This window comes from Cucumis sativus, unplaced genomic scaffold (assembly GCF_000004075.3).
Source record: "Cucumis sativus cultivar 9930 unplaced genomic scaffold, Cucumber_9930_V3 scaffold61, whole genome shotgun sequence".
Classification (NCBI taxonomy): Eukaryota; Viridiplantae; Streptophyta; class Magnoliopsida; order Cucurbitales; family Cucurbitaceae; genus Cucumis; species Cucumis sativus.
The window spans coordinates 139243-158142 of NW_022279556.1; the positions used below are offsets into that span (position 1 = coordinate 139243).

At 39.2% G+C, this 18900-nt stretch overlaps 1 protein-coding gene and 1 long non-coding RNA gene across 3 annotated transcripts; one reads left to right on the forward strand and one right to left on the reverse strand.

The window, feature by feature from the left end:
- Positions 1 to 8323: 8323 nt before the first annotated feature.
- Positions 8324 to 12071, forward strand: LOC116406053. Its single transcript, XM_031889774.1, has 6 exons — positions 8324 to 9209; positions 9493 to 9864; positions 9960 to 10198; positions 10320 to 11036; positions 11403 to 11700; positions 11851 to 12071. Exons 1-6 carry the CDS (start codon positions 8324 to 8326, stop codon positions 12069 to 12071), a joined length of 2733 nt encoding a protein of 910 aa, XP_031745634.1.
- A 1988-nt stretch (positions 12072 to 14059) lies between these two features.
- Positions 14060 to 16477, reverse strand: LOC116406056. Of its 2 annotated transcripts, none has more exons than XR_004219120.1 (3): positions 16464 to 16477; positions 14620 to 14661; positions 14060 to 14231 (listed from the first exon to the last, which is right to left on the reverse strand). It is a non-coding gene; the product is annotated as an uncharacterized LOC116406056 (long non-coding RNA). The 2 variants fall into 2 exon arrangements; XR_004219119.1 differs by lacking the exon at positions 16464 to 16477 and adding an exon at positions 15199 to 15346.
- Positions 16478 to 18900: the final 2423 nt, after the last annotated feature.

Genomic DNA, 18900 nt, shown 5'->3' on the forward strand with positions numbered 1-18900 from the left:
CTATAAACTTAATCCCTCTCGGGCTAATGTGAGGGTGGGGCCCCTTGTTCAAGACTTGGATTCAGTGCTTAAGAGAACAACCTATCTACTAACCGTAAAACAGGTAGAAGTGAATTTTGTCTTGCATCCTATGTTCCCAGCCATTCATCTGATCTTACCCTTGAAATAGGAGGCTTATTGGGAGAACGTTGATGAGATACCCTCACCTATGCAGATGTAACCCTAAAACAAGTAGAAGTGAATTCAGTCTTATGTAAGTACTTTACAGTGCTTAAGAGAACAACCTATCTACTAACCCTAAAACAGGTAGAAGTGAATTCTGTCTTGCATCCTATGTTCCCAGCCATTCATCCGATCTTACCCTTGAAATGAGAGGCTTATTGGGAGAACGTTGATGAGATACCCTCACCTATGCAAATGTAAGGATAATCTCATGTGAACTGGAGTTCATAGTTAGCTTAGGATTAAGATTAAGCTACCTAAGTCATCAATAAACGAAATAGTCAGTTCTAAACAGTAAACGGTGTTATAACGTAAAAGTGACTATTTCATGGATCAGTCTTATGTAAGTACTTTACATAGGATGCCCCCACTTTCATGTCTCTACATGAACAATTTAGGATCACCTCGTTTGTACTAATTACAAAGCGGGTCACATCCGTAGTTTCTCTAAATAAGGCACTATAGACTATTTAGGCTATACACTCGAACTTGATCCGCATTTATGTCTCGACATAAAGTTCAAATGTATTAAAAAATAGCATTAAGACTTAGTTTATTGGATTTAAGATTATAATTTTAAATTTTTCAATAACGATTTTATTGAACTGAATATGATAACAAACTACGAGTTTTAGGACATAAAATCCCAACATATGTATTTTTGCCTCTAATAATAATGTTGAAAGATGTTTGTTGTGGTTTCATATGGGTGATATCTCTTCTGGTTGGACATAGTCAGGTTTTGTAATGGGTGACTTTAACGCTATCAAAATGCATTTTGAGGCTTTTGATAGGTCTTCTGTTCCTATGGATATGGAGGAGTTCGATATGGCTATTTGCGAGGCTTATTTAGTTGAACCTACAGTACAGGGTAACTGGTTCACCTGGACTAGAAAGGTTCATGGGTTTGGTTTGATAAAACGGTTTAATCGTATTCTGGTTAATGGTGTTGGATTACTGCATGGCCTTCGGGTATTTCTGATCACTCCCCTTTATTTTATCCCAACTTTTAGCAGAGACAGTGGGTAGTTTCTTTTTGTTTCTTCAACCATTGGGTTGAGGATTCTTTGTTTATTGATGTTGTCTCTTCGATTTGGAGTCGCCATGTAGGAGTTTCTCTGATTGTGAGTTTCGTGAGAAATTTACATAACCACAAGCCTACCCTCCATAGACAGTTTGGTAAGCACATTTAGAGCCTAAGTGAGGAGGTTCGTATTGCTAAAGAGTCCATGGATAAAGCTCAGAGAAAGGTTGGGCAAAATCCTATGTCTGATGTTTTGAGTCGCCAAGCAGGTCTTGCCATTTTGGCCTTTTGGACGGCTGTTAGATTGGAGGAAGCCTTCATGTGTTAGAAGTCCAAGAGGTTTGTGAGTTGCCTTAGAACTTGTGTTACCTCCTCGATGTTCTCCATTATGATTAATGGCTCTTTCAAGGGTTTTTTAATGGGAGGAAAGGTTTGCGGTAGGGTGATCCTTTATCTCCTTTCCTTTTTATCATGGTGATGGAGGTCCTCTCTCGTATGTTGAATCGGCCTCCTCCGAGCTATCAGTTTCACAGGCATTGTGAGAAGGTTAGCTTAACTCATCTGACCTTTGCTAATGATCTTATGATTTTTTATGCTGCTGATGATTCCTATCTGAGTTTTATTAACGAGACTATTCGAAAGTTTGGTGATCTCTCGGGGCTATTTACTAATCTTAGTAAAATTTCTATGTTTGTTGTAGGGGTTAATAGTGATGATGTTTATCGTTTGACTACCAGTTTGGGTTTTGTCCTCAGGCATCTCCCTGTTCGTTATCTTGGGCTTCCTTTACTTTCTTGGGAGGTTACGACCTACTGATTGTGCTCTCTTATTCAACGTATTACTAGTCAGATTCATTCTTGGTTTGCTAGAGTTTTATCATTTGCAGGTAGATTGCAACTGGTTCGATATGTGCTTGATAATCTTCAGGTTTACTAGGCTAACGTGTTTGTGCTGCCTGTGAGTGTGCATCATGAGGTTGATAAAATCTTGAGGTCTTATCTTTGGAGGGGTAAGGAGGAAGGTAGAGGAGGTGTTAAGGTGGCGTGGGCTGAGGTGTGTTCCTTTTGAGGAGGGTGGTCTTACTATTCTTGATGGGTCTTCTTAGAATGTTGTGAGTACTATGAAGAATCTTTGGTTGTTGCTGACTAGTTCGAGTTTTCTATGGGTTGCTTGGGTGGAGGCTTATATTCATAAAGGAAGGTCATTGTGGGAGGTCGATTCTTGTGTTGGTCGGTCTTGGTGTCTTTGCGCTATCATGTGTAAACGAGATAGTCTAAAAGAGCATGTTCAGATGGAGGTTGAGGATGGTAGGCATTGTAAACTGTGCCAGGATCCGTGGTTGCAGGGTGGTCCTATCCTTCAACACGTTGGTGAGAGAGCGCTTTATAATGTAACGAGTAGATAGGAGCCTAGGCTCTCTAAGTTTATTGGTTCGAAAGGGGAGTGGAGGTGGTCGAGGGTGTCTTTGGATTTGATTAATTTATGGGATAGGGTTCAAGTTGTAAGTTCGTGTCCTAATGTTGGTGATAGGTGGGTTTGGGTTCTTGGTCGTCATAGTGGTTTTTTGATTGCTAGTGCATGGGATACTATTCATTCTCGTAGTGTTAAGGTTCGTTGGACAGGTTTCTTGTGGGGTGGGGATTGAGAGTCTCGTTATCATTTGTTTTTTCATGTCCTTTTGGGTGTGATATTTAGTCTCGGGTCCTTTAGGTTATGGCTTCCTCTCACAGGATTGGGTATTGGGGGGTTGAGTTGTTTGGGGTTTGTCATTAGAGTATTGGTAAGGGTGTGAGAAGGAAGTTGTGGTATGTTCTCTGGTGTGCTACGATTTATTTTATGTGAAAGGAGCATAATCATTGTCTCCATGGTGGTCAAGCTCGTTTGCTCATTGTTCTGTTTCAGCTTATTCCATATTGTATCAGTGCTCGTGTTGTTTATTTGCGTGAGGATGCTCATGGTATTATTTAGCTTGTTTTCTTTTGATTTTTGTTTTATCTGCTTGTTCTCGGGCTGTGGGGTTGTTTGGACTTTTTATGTTTTTGTTGCTCTTAATTTTGTTGGGTTTATTATTGTTCTTTCTTTTGATACTTTGGATTCTTCCTGTTTTTGTGAGCATTGTTCGCTCTTGTGAGGTCATCCTTGTTGTATTATGATATTAACTTTTCAAAAAAAAAAAAAGATAATGCAATTCAACTTTAGATAGAAACATGATTCGAATTTTCATTTCAAGAAAATACAAGGGGACAGAACTCAAGGATTATGTGGATCACAAAACTTGAATTACTAGAATCTAAATTTCCATATGTTAGATATCATTAGAAGCAGTTAGACCAAAAGTTAATTATCAATATGTTAGTTCACAGGAACTGCATAATCAAGCACATAAACATCCACATTGTCATTCATTGTAGGCAGCTTTGATACACAAAAAATATGGATATTTTCAGAAGTTCAAGCATACACAAAAAACATATCCTTGTCAGAAAATAGCCAACTAAGAAAGAGAAGTTCAAGATTTATATACAAAGTGCAGCTGCAAAAGGACAAGCAAGATGCCAGAATCTATATATTATGCAGTCGGATATTAATTGGCAAGTACTAACAGCAAAGGTACCAAAATAAAACTGTATCAATTTATCTTGTCTAAAACTAAACAGTATATGTAAATCTTGCAAACAAACAAGTTTTTTGAATCAAAACTGTCAAAAGATTTTGATTCAAGTGATAAGTGGATTGTGATCTTTTGTGTCACCCATCCATTCCTCCTGTTTTAACCATTTAAATCAATAAATAATTTTATGTTCAAACATAAGTTGGACAACCTTTGTTAAAGAACTGCTTCCCAAAACAAATAGCATTAACCACCCTTTTTTAATTCAACACATGGGAATAGAGATCGAATCTCTAATTTTTTGGTCTAAGGTACCTTTCCTAAACTTGTCGAATTCCATTTTCTACACCAACTTTAATTCGACCTCCCACGAATTCTCTTCTTCTAAGGATTAACTTTTCTCTAAGGCTCTGCACTCTACTAAAAAGCCTTGATCTTCTTCCCCCCAATGTTTTCATAAACTTCTTAAGACAGACCTTGGCCTTGGTTAGGCTCGGATCTCCTTGGATTATCACCTTCTTCCCCTGATATGTAAATGTTAACATCAGATTCTTCCAATTCACTCCAGTCGTTCCCAAGGAATACAATCACTGCATTCCAAGTATGGCAACTACCCCTCCCAACTTCAAGGATAAAAACTCATTCACTACCTTCTAGTCTCCCAGCATTAACTCAACATCTTCACAAATTACCTTCCCTTTGACTACAGTGCCCGAGCCCAAAATGACTCCATAATTTGACGTTTCTCTTGTACTCAGTTACAACTCTTTCACTATTTTTTTCTGAAATGAAATTGTGCGTGTGACTCCACAATCAATTAGTATTATAGCCACCTTCCCTTGTATCATCTCTTTTACCTTCATTTTCCCTAGGTTGGATAATCCCACCACATAATTAATGGATAATTCCACCATCATTTGACTCTCCTCTACGATCTCAGGGGCATTCAATTCTTTCTGATCAATTCCTCCTTCTTCAATAATTTCATACTCCTCGCCTTCTTCCTTCACAACAATCATTCGCAATTCCCTTTGCTCTTTCATCTTGCATTTGTGGTCATGAGAATATTTCTCATTACAGCGAAAGCACAATCCCTTCTTTCTAGATTGAAATTCAGCATCAAATAAGCGCTTCGTCTGTCCCTCTTTCCGTACTTCCTCTTTTGTTGTTCCTCGTAGAGTAATAGTTCTCATCGGCCAATTCATTCCTCCTTTACTTTCTTCTGTATTCGCAATGGTATTAGCCTTGGTGCTATTATGGGAGTTTATCACCTTTTCTCCAGAATATCCAAAAAGATTTGCTTCCTGACGTATATCTTCCTTGTTCTCTACCTTTTGCGCAATTCGTATCATTTGTGCTAATCCCTTCGACTCACATAAATCCATCTCCGCCTAGATCCACAGTTTCAATCCCGACATAAATGTCTCTTTTACCACCTTCTCTAATAGGTCCGACAAAGGAGCTACGCACTTATCGAATAAATTTTGATATTCCTCTATCGTTGTCTTTTGTTGAATTTGCAAGAACCTTACATACAACGATTCCTCCCTAACGGATCGAAATCGCACCAATAATCTTTCCTTCATATTCACCCAATCTACAAAGTTCTCTCGTTCTTCTTGAGAACGGTAAAAGTTCAATGCTAGTCCCTCAAAACTAATAGTGGATACAGTCATTTTCTCAAATTCAGTAAGTTTATGAATGTTCAAATACCTCTCTACGCAAAACAGCCAAGAATCGGGATCATCTCCATTGAATATCGACATCTCCACCTTCTTAAACTTATTGCAGTCACTATTACTTTCATCATCTATTTTCTTTCCTTCCTTCCCTGTTTCGTTCTCCCATCTTGGTCACCCTTCGCCTTCGTCCACATTCTTCGTCGATGAATTGTGCATTGTTGTCGATTCCATAATTCGTAACATCATCTGATTCTACCTCTCCATATTTTTGGATATTTTGGCCAACGTCTTTTCGATCACCAGTATCTTACTAATCTCTTTCTTAATGTCTTGTATTTCCTGGTCAAACGTCTCCATCTCTTCGATCCGAGTCTGAACCATTTGCATTCTTCTTGCCCGAGATCAATGCTCTGATACCAATTTGATGGAAACCACTCTTGGAATGAAATTGCTACTATATTATTAATGATAGAATAGGAATGAAATCCTAATTACATTATGAAATCCCACTCCTGTTATCCTCTCTCTCAAGGAAGAATAGAAATTCACTTTCTCAAACAAAACCTAACTTTCCCGCCCACGATTACTTTTTATTTATACTAACAATAAGGTAACTAACCCTCACATGCTATTCATGTGCACGTGATATATTTTTTTAATTTCTTTGTCCCTCTTCCGCTGTACAGATGTAATATAGGGGGTCTATCAGATTCCTCCTCTTTTCAAAGCCTCCAATCAAACTCAATGCTAAGTTTGACTGCTCCCTTCAGAGTGACGACCCTCATTTTCCCCCTTCCGTGGTTTGGGGAGGATTCCTCCTCTTTTTAAAGCCCTCAATCAAACTTGATGCTATGTTTAGAACGCTAAGAATAGGTGGTCTAGTTTTGGTTAGGCCAAAAGTGAAATTTTCCCCCAAAAGCACTAATAGTTAGGGAACTCAACACATTCTACTTGACTTAATCGACTTGACTCTCTAATTTTTATGAGCTTTTTTCAATGCATATTGCATATGTTTTTTTTATAGTTGTTGATTGTCTCACATTTTTATGGTTTGCATTTACAAGCCTCTTTTTTCTTTCTTTGGTATGAAATATGGTAATAGGCCTTGCTAGAACCGGTGGGGTAATCTCTCTATGGTTCTACACTTAGTTTCAAAGTTTGATTACTCCCTTCGAAGTGACAACAAGCCTCGTTTTCCCCTATTGTGGATCAGAGAGGATTCCTCCTCTTTTCAAAGCCCTCAATCAAACTCAATGCTAAGTTTAACTGCTCCATTCGAAGTGACAACAAGCCTTGTTTTCCCCTATTGTGGATCAGAGAGAATTCCTCCTCTTTTCAAAGCCCTCAATCAAACTCAATTAGAGTAAAAAAGGAAAAATTTTCATCTCGGGCGCGTGTACCTCACACGCGTCTCTCTAGGATTTCCAAGTTCTCTCACTCGGGTGGTGAAGGAGGCGAACGGCTGGTGAGTGCTGCGGTCAGCAAGGGATCAAATTCGAAGGTAATTCGTTCGGTTTTGGCAGATTGAATGTGAAAACTAATGTCATTTGGTATCCATTTCGAAATTGATTACAATTGATCAATTGAACCATTACGAATGATATTCGTTTTGATTCGGGAGAATTAACGTCTGTCTAGAAATTGTTTAAATCGATTTCCAAGCTGAATTGATTTGAACTATCTTGAAAGTATTGCGTGTGGTACGAATCGATTTATTGGCTATCAGTTCTGGGTTTGAAGACCGTGATTTAATTCACTCGCTGAAGGGATCTCGCATGAATCTCCTCGGTTGAATTTCAATTCTTTTTGAGTTCATTCGTGTTCCCAGATTGGGCCGAAAAGATCATCACGGGTGTTGGGTTGATGTCCTAAGCATGAAACGATGAAGAAATTATCCAGTGACATTGAGGAGGTGAAGAAACGTGTGATGTCAAGCCTTCAACGCGTACATGATATGGCGGCGAACGACCGAAGGGCGGCGACTGCAAAGGCTGACCTAATTTCTGTGAGGAAGAAATGGTCGGACATGAGTGGACCCGAACCGGTTTACGTGAACCGTGAAACATATAAAAACTGAAATACAGGAAATGGACCGAGCGGAGATGGTCCCATGAAGATTGTTGGCCCAAAGGCGTGTGGGCCGATTGTTTTGAATGAAAACGTGATGAAGCCCAGTGAGCCGGTAAAGGGGCTGAAGCCGAATGGTGTGGACACATTTACGAATGGAATTGGTCATGGATTTCTGGTTGATGGGCCATCGTTGAATGATGGGCCGCCCATCTCACACGAAACTGGGATCTCACAGAAGGAGTGCTTACCTGCTGGTGCTTCAAGTGTTCAGCATGTTGGGCAAATTGCAACAGCCGAAGGATATGGACCTGGGCTGGATGCTATTGCAAGTGCCCCAAAGATTGGGCCGGTTGATGGGCATTTGAATGATGGGCCAGCCATTAGAGAATCGTTTGGTATTAATTCAAATGGTGGGCCGCCTGTTTCGATTCGTGGGCATGAGGTGCAGAAATCTAATAATTCTGGAGGTGCAGGCAAAAATTCATGGGCTTCCTTATTTGGCTCAACAAGAGGTTTCTCTATGACCTATACACCTCTGACTACCGTGGGAGAGAAAATTGTGGTGACCCCGTTTGAAGAAGTTATTAGTCAAGGAGTTAGAGTGTGGGAGAACTCCCTCGTCAGCCAATTAATTGATGCAAAATTGTGTATCTAGTCATCTATCGTCTTATAGAGAAGATTTGGGGTAGAATTGAAATGCCAACAATTACTCTGATGGAGAATGGGCTCATCTGCTTTCAATTCAAACATCTGAAGTCGATAGAGTGGATCTTATCCCGTGGCCCATGGCACCTTGGAGGCAAACCTATGCTCCTCCGCAAATGGACTCCAGGTATAGTTCCTGAATCCTTTGTCTTTGATTCAGTTCATGTTTTGATAAAGTTAGGGAGGATTCCGTTGGAGCTATGGACGGATGCTGGTTTGGCTGTGGTAGCGAGTGCAATAGGAAAACCTCTTTCAGTTGATCTTGCTACTAAAGAGAGGCGTCGTCTTTCTTATGCCCGTATATGTGTGGAATTGAATGTGGACAGTATTATGCCTGCCGAAGTAACAGTCAACCTTAGAGGAGAGGAATTTATTGTAACTGTCACTTATGAGTGGAAACCGAAAAAATGTAACTTGTGTCGATCTTTTGGACACTCGCAGAACACCTGCCCTAAGAAAAGAGGCAATGAAGATAGTAAAAAGGAAGCTGCAAGTAAAGAGGTTCCTGTTAAAGAGGTTGTTCCTACTAAAGAGGTGGTTCCAATTTGTGGGGAGTATGAAGATGTTGTGTTGGAATCCTTCCAACACATGGAAGAAGGAGAAATTATTACCCATAAACTGCCTGAAAAGGTGGAGGTAAATTGGGAGGAATTTACCCCAGTTGACAGGAAAAATAGGGGAATGATCTCTATTTGGGACAGAGGGAAAAGGGCGGAAGTGAGTATCACTAACTCCTTTAACAACCTCATGGAGGTGGATAAAGGAGATAAATGGCCTTTATCTATAGTGGATGCCTCCCCTCCTCCCTTACGAGTAGATGACTCTTCTATGGTCCTTTTGAGTACTGCAGGTGATGTAATTCCTATGGGAGAGGCGGCTCCCATACGACCTCATGGTTAGTTGGTGTACGTGGAACGTGCGGGGCCTTAATAGCCCTATAAAGTGTAGAGCGGTGAAGGACTTCTTAGCTGTGTCTACGGTGGGTTTCTGTTGCATCCTGGAGACTAGAGTTCGAGAGGAGAACTTTGTCTCGATATCTAGAAGATTTGTGATTCGTGGGGTTCATTAGTAACTACAGCGATAGTGGAGCAGGTCGAATGTGGATTATGTGGAAACGTAACAGTTTTGTGTTCACGACTAACGAGGTTGTCGACCAGTTTATTTTGGTGTAATAACAGATTTGATCTCTGGGGAGAAGGTAGAGGTTCTGTGTGTGTATGCCTATAATAGTAACATCGAGAGACGTGTTTTATGGAGGCAAATGGCTGAGATCTCTGCTGGTTGGAGAGGACCGGGTATGGTCTTGGGTGATTTTAACACCATCAGACTCCAGTCTGAAGCATTCGGGGGTGCTCCGAACGTGGGGATATGGAGGAGTTTGACATGGCTATTCGAGAGGCGGACCTTGTTGAACGCGGTCCAGGGGAACTGGTTTACTTGGACTAGTAAGATACATGGGTCGGGTTTGATGAAGAGACTTGATCGTATCCTAGTGAATGATGAGGGGCTTAGTACATGGCCTAACATGAGGGTTAACGTCCTCCCGTGGGGTATTTCTGATCATTCTCCATACTTGTCTATCCCAGTAATCAGCGAAGCCAACAAGTGGTCTCTTTTCGTTTCTTTAACCATTGGGTTCAAGAAGCGTCCTTTATGGATGTTGTGTCCTCTGCTTGGACCAAAGATACTAGAGTTTCTCCAATTGTGAATATTGTGAGGAACTTAAGAAATCTCAAGTCGATTCTTCGCAGACATTTTGGTAGGCATATCCGGACCATCAGTGAGGATGTTCGTCTTGCCAATGATACCATGGACCGAGCTGAAAGAGAGATGGAGACGAACTCTCTGTCGGAGGAGGCGAGTAATCACGCGAGCTTAGCCACGGTAAACTTTTGGAAAGCGGTTAGAGTGGAGGAAGCCGCTATGCGTCAGAAGTCGCAACAGATGGTTGAAGCTAGATGACCAGAATACTGCCTTTTTTCATCGATATGTTCGATCAAGGCAGAGCAGCAATGCTTTGAGATCAGTTATTGACCCAGATGGAAATCGGTTGACTAACCATGATCAGGTGACTCAGGTGGTAGTGAATTATTTCAAAGATAGTCTGGGTTCTCAGAATATTAGCTATGGAGAGCTCTCTACTAGTATTGAGGAGATTGTTCAGTTTAGATGGACTGAGGAGTGTTGTCAGGCCCTCCAGTCGCCTATTGGCAGGGAAGTGAGACGTGTTCTGTTCTCCATGGATGGTGGAAAGGCTCCAGGCCCTGATGGGTATTCAGTTGGCTTCTTCAAAGGAGCTTGGACGGTGGTTGGAGAGGGTTTCTGTGATGTCGTCTTACACTTCTTTGAGACCAATTACTTCCCTCAAGGGGTGAATACGACTGCTATTACACTTATTCCTAAAAGGAATGGTGCTGATCGATTGGAGGATTTCAGCCCTATATCTTGTTGCAGCGTTATTTATAAGTGCATTTCAAGAATATTGGCAGATAGGCTTCGTGTGTGGCTTCCTTCTTTTGTTAGTGGAAATCAGCCAGCTTTCATCCCTGGGAGGAGTATTATTGACAATATTCTTCTTTGTCAGGAGCTTGTAGGGGCATACCATTTGCACAGAGGTAAACCTCGGTGCACTATGAAGGTTGACCTCCAAAAAGCTTATGATTATGTTAATTGGGATTTCCTCTTTGGCCTGCTGATTGCCATAGGTACGCCTTTAAGATTTGTGAGTTGGGTTCGAGCGTGTGTGACCTCTCTGATGTTCTCCATTATGATTAATGGATCGTTGGAAGGTTTTTTCCATGGGAGGAAAGGACTTAGACAAGGTGACCTTTATCCCCGTTCTTATTTGTGATGGTCATGGAGGTGCTTTCTCGCATGTTGAACAGCCTACCTCAGAATTTTCAATTCCACTAGTTTTGTGAGAAGGTCAGATTAACTCATCTTACTTTTGTAGATGACCTGATGATCTTTTGTACTGCTGATAATCATTCTATGAGTTTCATAAAAGAGACTATTAAGAGGTTTGGTGAGCTTTCGGACTGTTTGCTAATCTTGCTAAAAGCTCAATTTTTCTTGTGGGGGTTAATAGTTCGAAAGCTCTCGGCTTGCTGCTAACATGGGTTTTTCCATTGGTCATCTCCCTGTTCGTTATCTTGGGCTTCCTCTCCTCTCTAGAAGATTGCGGAGCTCTGATTGTGATCCCCTTATTCAGCGTATTACCAGTCGTATTCGGTCTTGGTCTGCTAGAGTGTTATCTTTTGCAGGTAGACTTCAGCTTGTTCGCTCAGTCCTTAGGAGCCTTCAGGTTTATTGGGCTAGTGTGTTCATGCTTCCTATGAAAGTCCACAGAGACGTTGATAAGATCTTGAGGGCTTATTTGTGGAGAGGTAAGAGGAGGGAAGAGGTGGTGCTAAAGTTGCCTGGGATGAGGTTTGTCTTCCTTTTGATGAAGGAGGTCTTGATATTCGTGATGGATCTTCTTGGAATATAGCAAGCACGTTGAAGATATTATGGTTGCTACTTGTTAAATCTGGTAGTTTATGGGTTGCTTGGGTGGAATCTTATATCCTTAAAGGGAGATCGCTCTGGAGATCGATGCTGGGGTGGTCGATCTTGGTGCTTTAGGGAAATCTTGCGTAAGCGGGATATCCTTAAAGCTCATGTTAAGATGGAGGTGGGCAATGGAAGGAAGTGTAGAGTGTGGTTGGTTCCATGGATTCAGGGTGGGCCGATTATCCAGCAGTTTGGGAGAGGGTGATCTATGATGCAGGTAGTCGGTGGGATGCGAGGCTGGTGGATTTCATGGGTCGGGATGGTGATTGGAGGTGGCCGCTTGTTTCTTTGGATTTGATGGACATTTGGGATAGGGTTCAGGGAGTGAGGCCGAGTCCGAGTGTTGAGGATAGGTGGGTCTGGGTGCGGGGAGTCATGATAGTTTTTTATCACTAGTGCGTGGGAGACTATTCGTCCTCATAGTAGTAGGGTTGGTGGTCGGGTTTACTATGGGGTGGGGGAAATATTCCTAAGCACTCCTTTTGTGCTTGGTTGGCCATCAGGGATAGGTTGGGTACTAGAGATAGGTTAAGTCGGTGGGATAGGTCGATTCCTTTATCGTTTGCTTTGTGGAGGGAACTATGAGTCTCGTGATCATTTGTTTTTTTCTTGTCATTTTGGGTGGGAGATTTGGTCGAGGATCCTTTTGCTTATGTCATCTTCTCATAGAATCGGTTATTGGGGGGTTGGTTATCTTGGATTTATAATCAGGGTATTGGGAAGAGTGTGAGGAGAAAACTGTGGCGCCTTCTCTGGTGTGCTACAATTTATTTCATTTGGCAGGAGCGAAATCATCGTCTTCATGGAGGTGCTATTCGGGAGCCTATGGTTGTATTCCAGCTCATTCGGTCGTGTATTAAAGCGTGCTGCTTCTTGGTTGGATGGTGTTCATGGTCTTATTTAATGTTCTTTTCGTTTGCTTGTTCCCGGGTTGGGGTTTCTCTTCTCTTTATTAACTTTGTTGTCTTTCTCTCTTCTTCTTGTCCTTTTAATGTTTGGAACACAAGTATGTTTCTTTTGGTTTTAGTTCTTGTTCCCGAGATGTGGGGTTGTTTTGGGTACTTATGGGTTATTTTGTCTAACTACTTGTTCTGTGAGTGTTGTTCGCTCTTTTGTCTTGACCTCAGGCTGTGAGGTCCACCTTGTTGTTGTATAATATTATCATTACCTTTTCAAAAAAAAAAAATCAAACTCAATGCTAAGTTTGACTGCTCCCTTCGAAGTGACAACAAGCCTCGTTTTCGCCCTACTGTGGATCGAGGAGGATTCCTCCTCTTTTCAAAGCCCTCAATCAAACTTGACGTTATGTTTAAAACACTAAAAATAGATGGTCTAGTTTTGGTTAGGCCAAAAGCGATGTTTTCCCCCAAAAGCTCTAATAGCTAGGGAACTCAACATGTTCTACTTGACCTAACCGACTTGACTCTATATTTTTTATGAGCTTTTTTTAATGCATATTGCATATGTTTTTTTTTATAATTGTTGATTGTCTCACTTTTTTATGGTCTGCATTTACGAGCCTCTTTTCTTTCTTTGTTATGAACTGCGGTAACTAGGCATTGCTAGAACCGATGGGGTAACATTTCTATGGTTCTACACTTAGTTTCTAAGTGTGATTGCTCACCTCTAATTTTCAAAACACTTAATTTCTAAGCACATACAATGTTCACCTAGAAAAAAATGAAAATTGTTGTAGTTAAGATCAAAACTAAATAGTTATGAAATAAGACATAAGAGATTTGATTTTAACAACCTTCCCGTTGTACTTGGGATCCACTCTGGCTTTGTGCTGGAAAATTGGTTTGGAGCTGATCGTAAGCTTTCGGTTGCTCTTCTGTAACCTTTAGATACTCTTCAAAGCTATAAGCTTTGCTTCCTGACGAAGAATCTTCTACTATTACAATACATAAGAAAATTCTATTTCATAAACCCTGTATCATAATTGAGGCTGATAGAATGATTATTCTATAACCCTACGATAGTTTCATTCTTAACATTCATAGACACGATGCATGGCAGCTATCCAATTCTATTTCATGTTCTCTAGAATGGCTCGGTTTAACAATAATGTTAATTTTTGTTTTCTATTTTAAAATAATAACGCTGCTTACTAATCTTTTTTTTTTCCATTTGGCATTCTACTTTTTCTACTCAGCTTTCTTTTCCTAGTGATAACAAATAATACGGGTGATAAAAAACTTAATCACTCACTTGTTTCAGCCACCGAAAGCCCTTCTGCTTTAGAAATAGAAGATGGGTTTGAGTAGGTAGATTTACTTGCATTGTATGTGCTGTTCATTGAACTCTCAATTTCATCGAGACCAATTTCTCACTCAAACATGGTCTTGCATTCTCTAGAAACGTCCTACAAACAAAAATGAAGAACAAAAAACTACAATAAGGTCTATGAAAAAGTTACAAAGGAAAATCTCAAAAACTGATATGTAAGTCATAACAACCTTAAGTCCTCTTACCGTGGGTTAAAATGCACGTAAGGTTTTTCCAAGAGTCCGAGCAACCAGCATGTAAATAAGTTAAGTCAACTAAATTTGCTATAAATTTACTCGTATTAACATTATCATTGTTATAGACTTGACAACTTCAAATTTATCAATATAAAATATGCTTTAACAAAACGTACCTTGAGGTTCCTCCAACCTTATTAAAAAAGCAAATAATCCAACAATTTAACAAATTTATAGTGCATATTATGTATATCAATTGATCACAACAAAATAAGATCGAACAAATACCCATGAGTAATATTTAGCCACCAAATGAATAATGATGAAAACCTGAAAACAAAACCGAGAAAAAAAAGGAAACAATTCATCAACAAAACAAATTTAGGGGACTAAAAAATTGCTTACCTTATTACACACTTCAAAATATTAAGAAAAGTGGAGGGAAAAAACCAACCAATAATCAACAAATAAACTTCAACACAAATAGCCATAAATTTTCTTCTTTAAAGGTATCACAAATAAGTCCATCAGTAATAACAAAATAAAAAAGGGCAATGTGCAATTGAATTCTGCAGTCGTAAAGCTATGCTAAAGGCAGTATGAAATCAAACTTGAGCACTAACAAGAAAATTTGCAAAACAAAAATTATTAGACATCATTAACTAAAGTACCAGCACAACAATGAATGTGTAACCTCCGCAAGAGCAAACCCGAATGGAGAAGAACATGAAGAAATATATAAATAGAAGAAACATAAAAGACAAACATGAAACACATGGAAATATACAAAGGGGATAAATAAAAGTACAATTATAAAGTGATGAAGCACAAATATAGGTATCAACAGAACCAGAATACAAGTCTTACCCTATCTCAACTGTCGAGGAGTGTTAACCAACCGTCGGAAGGTTGGTTTTATTTTTTAGAAAAAATTAATGTTGTCTGAATTCTTTTCCAAGCCACTAACCAGCCCCTCCTTATCTATGATCGGCGATCAACTCCTCAACCTCTAATTACATTTAAAAGAGTGATGCAAACATTGTGTGAAATCCCAAACCTTTGATGGATCCCACCATCACTCTCTTTCTATCCCATTCAAAACCTCATTATTTTCAAGAGAGGCCTCAAAGCTTCTTCCAATTAACATAAAAGAAGAATGAAAGAGAATGAGAGAAAGGGAAAGTGGTTCAAAAGCTATGGAAAAAAAAGTAAAAGAAAATGGTCTACTCATTGGCACATCTTACACAGATGATAATGTTAGGGCAAGGCAATGAGAGACAGAATGCTTTTGGAGCCTTCTCCTCTACTTTCGAAGATTTTAACAAACTAAAATATGCAAATGTTACAAGAAAGATCTTTGGAGATTTGAAATAATCCAAAATAAAGAAAAAGGAAAACCCCAATATGTACAAATTTCAGAATCTAAAACTTGAAAAGTGATTGAATGATGAGATATGTTTGTACAATCAGTTATAGAGACAGTGAAATATTAAAACAAAAATGAAACGTACCAAGATAAAAAGAATAGCAACTAGTATTATGACCTTTGTATGTCTTCAAAATACAAACATCAAAATGAATCAAGAGATCTACCACACAAATAATGGTATCAACGCAAATAAAGCAATTGTTTTAGTAACAATATTTGAGTACAATTAAACTAAGCATGCTATTGTCCTTGACAAATTTACATTCTTCTAATCGAACAAAATCTGACCTTTAAATATGATAGATAGAAACTGAAGATGAAAGCAAGTTTAGCTACAACTTCAGACCGTGATATATATGACGGAACCTATAAAAAAAAAGAAGAGTACCTAACTATATATACACAGAGGAGATCTGATGCTTACTAGCACATCAGAGGCTCAATCGATTTATATTTAATTGAAAAACAATCCCTATATTTTAATGCATACACATTGAATAGCCCCTGTTTCAATCCAATTTACAAAACTACCTCCATAAAATTACATAATGGGGGAAGTTCGACCGGATGCACTGTGCTTTACTAGAACCACATGAAATTATTGGAACATAGTTCATTCAATTAACTTTCTATTCAATAATTGAAACAAATGGAAAGAGGATAATTGAATATTAAATAAAGATGGAATTAATTGGGAACTCACGGAGTAATGCGATTTGTTCGGGGTCACCACTGGAGTTGGAAGAGACACAAGGATTAGAAAGGAAAGGAAGAGGAGCGTCTGATAATCCAGCGGATTCTTTGATGAGGGGAGTACTAATAGTAGTAGTGGAGGTTCCAAGGACATTGAAGTCAATCCGGTGAGAGTGAGGGAATTTAGAAGGTTGAGGTTGAAGAGAGTAGAAATTGCAACCAAAATCGGTGACGATGGTGGAATCGAAATTGCGAGGGAAGAAGAAAAGAGCATCACAGATCGAAGTAAGGAGGAATCAACACTGGAGAAAGGAGGAAGATAGGAGAACCTGCCATTAATGGAAGAGGGAGGAAGTGAGAGAGAAAGGAGAGGGAATTAATTAATTAAAGAGAATTAGGGTTTGAGAAGAGAAAGGGAAAATGGAGTGTACGAACAAAGAAGAAGAAGAAGAAATGGAAAGGACGCGCTAAGAGAAGAAGATGGAGATGGATCGGCGAAATGGGTATGATAGGGTTTCTTCCTTAAAGAAACGGAAATTGAGAGATAGGCCTTAGGGTTTCGAAAAGAGAAAGGAAAATGGAGTGTACGAAGAAATGGAAAGGACGCACTAAGAGAGAAGATGGAGATTGGATCCGCGACTAGAGAAGAAGATGGAGATGGATCCGCGAAATGGGTATGATAGGGTTTCTTCCTTACAGAAACGGAAATTGAGAGATAGGCCAAAGAAGACAAGAGAGCAAGAGAGAATGGGGGAGAAGAGGGGGAGAGGGAGACTTGGCCGTTAGAGAAGAGGAGAAAGAAATTTTAAATGAGAGAGACTGTACATGTAGGGTTTTTATTAGAATTTTTTTTTTTTTGAAATCTTGCTTAATTGGATTTAGAGAATTTTGTGTATTCGGTTCACCGACTCGTATTAGCTGTCCATTGGTCCATTGTTTTGTCCTTTTTTTTTCAACAAACTAAATGTTTTAAGCCATTTTGTAGTTTGTGTAAAAAAATTACCTTAAACTTTTAAATGTTAAAAAAAATTGTTTTGAACTTTTAAAAATTATTCATAAATACATCTACATACGTAGGATGAAGGTATTGGCATGCTTCTCTAAAACAACTTTCCAAAAAGATGTTGTGTGACTTTTGAAAAGAAAAATTACAAATGGGGTCGTTTTAAACAAATTAGATATATCAAGTTATATTTCTTTAATTTTTTCCTTTTTTCACATATTATCAATCACATCTTACTTCTTCTTTTTTCTTTGGAACCTGCAAAAATAACAAAAACATTTATAATCACATGACTCATGTCACTACATTTTCTAAATTTTAAAAGTAGTAAATTATTAAAAGTGATAACTCTATGATTATCGTTTGATAGTCATCTAATATCACTAATTTTGTCATATTCGTAATATCCAAATAAGGTTCTTGGTGAGTCTAGAGTCGAACGTGAGGACTTATACTAAAAATATATTTATATTTTGAAATGATCTTAAGCTGATTAATAACATACGCCTAAGAACCATAGCGGTATCATCCACTTGTAAGGGGGAGGGGAGTCATCCACTATAGATAAGGTCCACTTGTCTCCCTCACCCAACTTCATAAGGCTGCCAAAAGAGTTAGGCATAATCACATCCACACGTTTACCCTTCTCTCGAACATAAACCAACTCTCTTTTCTTCCTAATAACGAGTAATTTCATCCCGATTACCTACCTCCTTTTCCTTAATATGCCTAATGGGAGCTATTAGTTTTACTTTCCTCCAATTATTTAACGTCTAACACCACATCCACAAGACACAATTGTCCGTTCCTCCTCTTTGTTTGAAACCACTTGCTCACATCCTCCTCTCGATGAACTTTGTTTTCCACAATCTTAGAACTTACCACTAGAATGCCCAAAAGACCAGCACAAATTATACCTTCGAGGCTTCCATTCATAATTCACAGTCATAACGAAATCCTCTCCCCTATGGTGAATTGTAAATTCAGCAAGCATAGGAGAGTCCACATTTGATTCAACACATACTCAAGCATGTGACAACCTTCATCTTTCCTTAGTAGCTAGATCTAAAGATAGAGGTTTGCCTATAGCACTAGCCACAACAGTCAATCTGACATCTGTCCATAACTCCATTGGAAACGTACCTAGTTTAATCCATATAGGAACATAATAAAAAACAAAGGATTTAGGGACAATACCTGGAGTCCATTTACGGAGGAGCATACTTTTGCCAGCAAGATGTCGTGATCAACGAGATAGGATCCATTCAACAAGTTTTGGGCATCTGAATTGGAAACAGATGAGTCCGTTCTCAAGAATTGTAATCGTTGGCATTTTAATTTTATCAACAATAACAACGAGCTAAACAAAATCCTCTATCCAGGACGCACTAATGAAAACTAAAATGTAAAATAAGTACGAAGTAATTAATTAAAACAAAATACA

What these genes read in the sequence shown, in the direction of transcription:
- LOC116406053 (XM_031889774.1), top strand. Translation starts at nt 8,324, where the DNA reads ATGGAGAATGGGCTCATCTGCTTTCAATTCAAACATCTGAAGTCGATA. An exon ending in ATCACGCGAGCTTAGCCACG is followed by an intron (nt 10,199 to 10,319) that starts GTAAACTTTTGG and finishes CGATCAAGGCAG; the next exon opens with AGCAGCAATGCTTTGAGATC. An exon ending in TAGGTACGCCTTTAAGATTT is followed by an intron (nt 11,037 to 11,402) that starts GTGAGTTGGGTT and finishes GGGGGTTAATAG; the next exon opens with TTCGAAAGCTCTCGGCTTGC.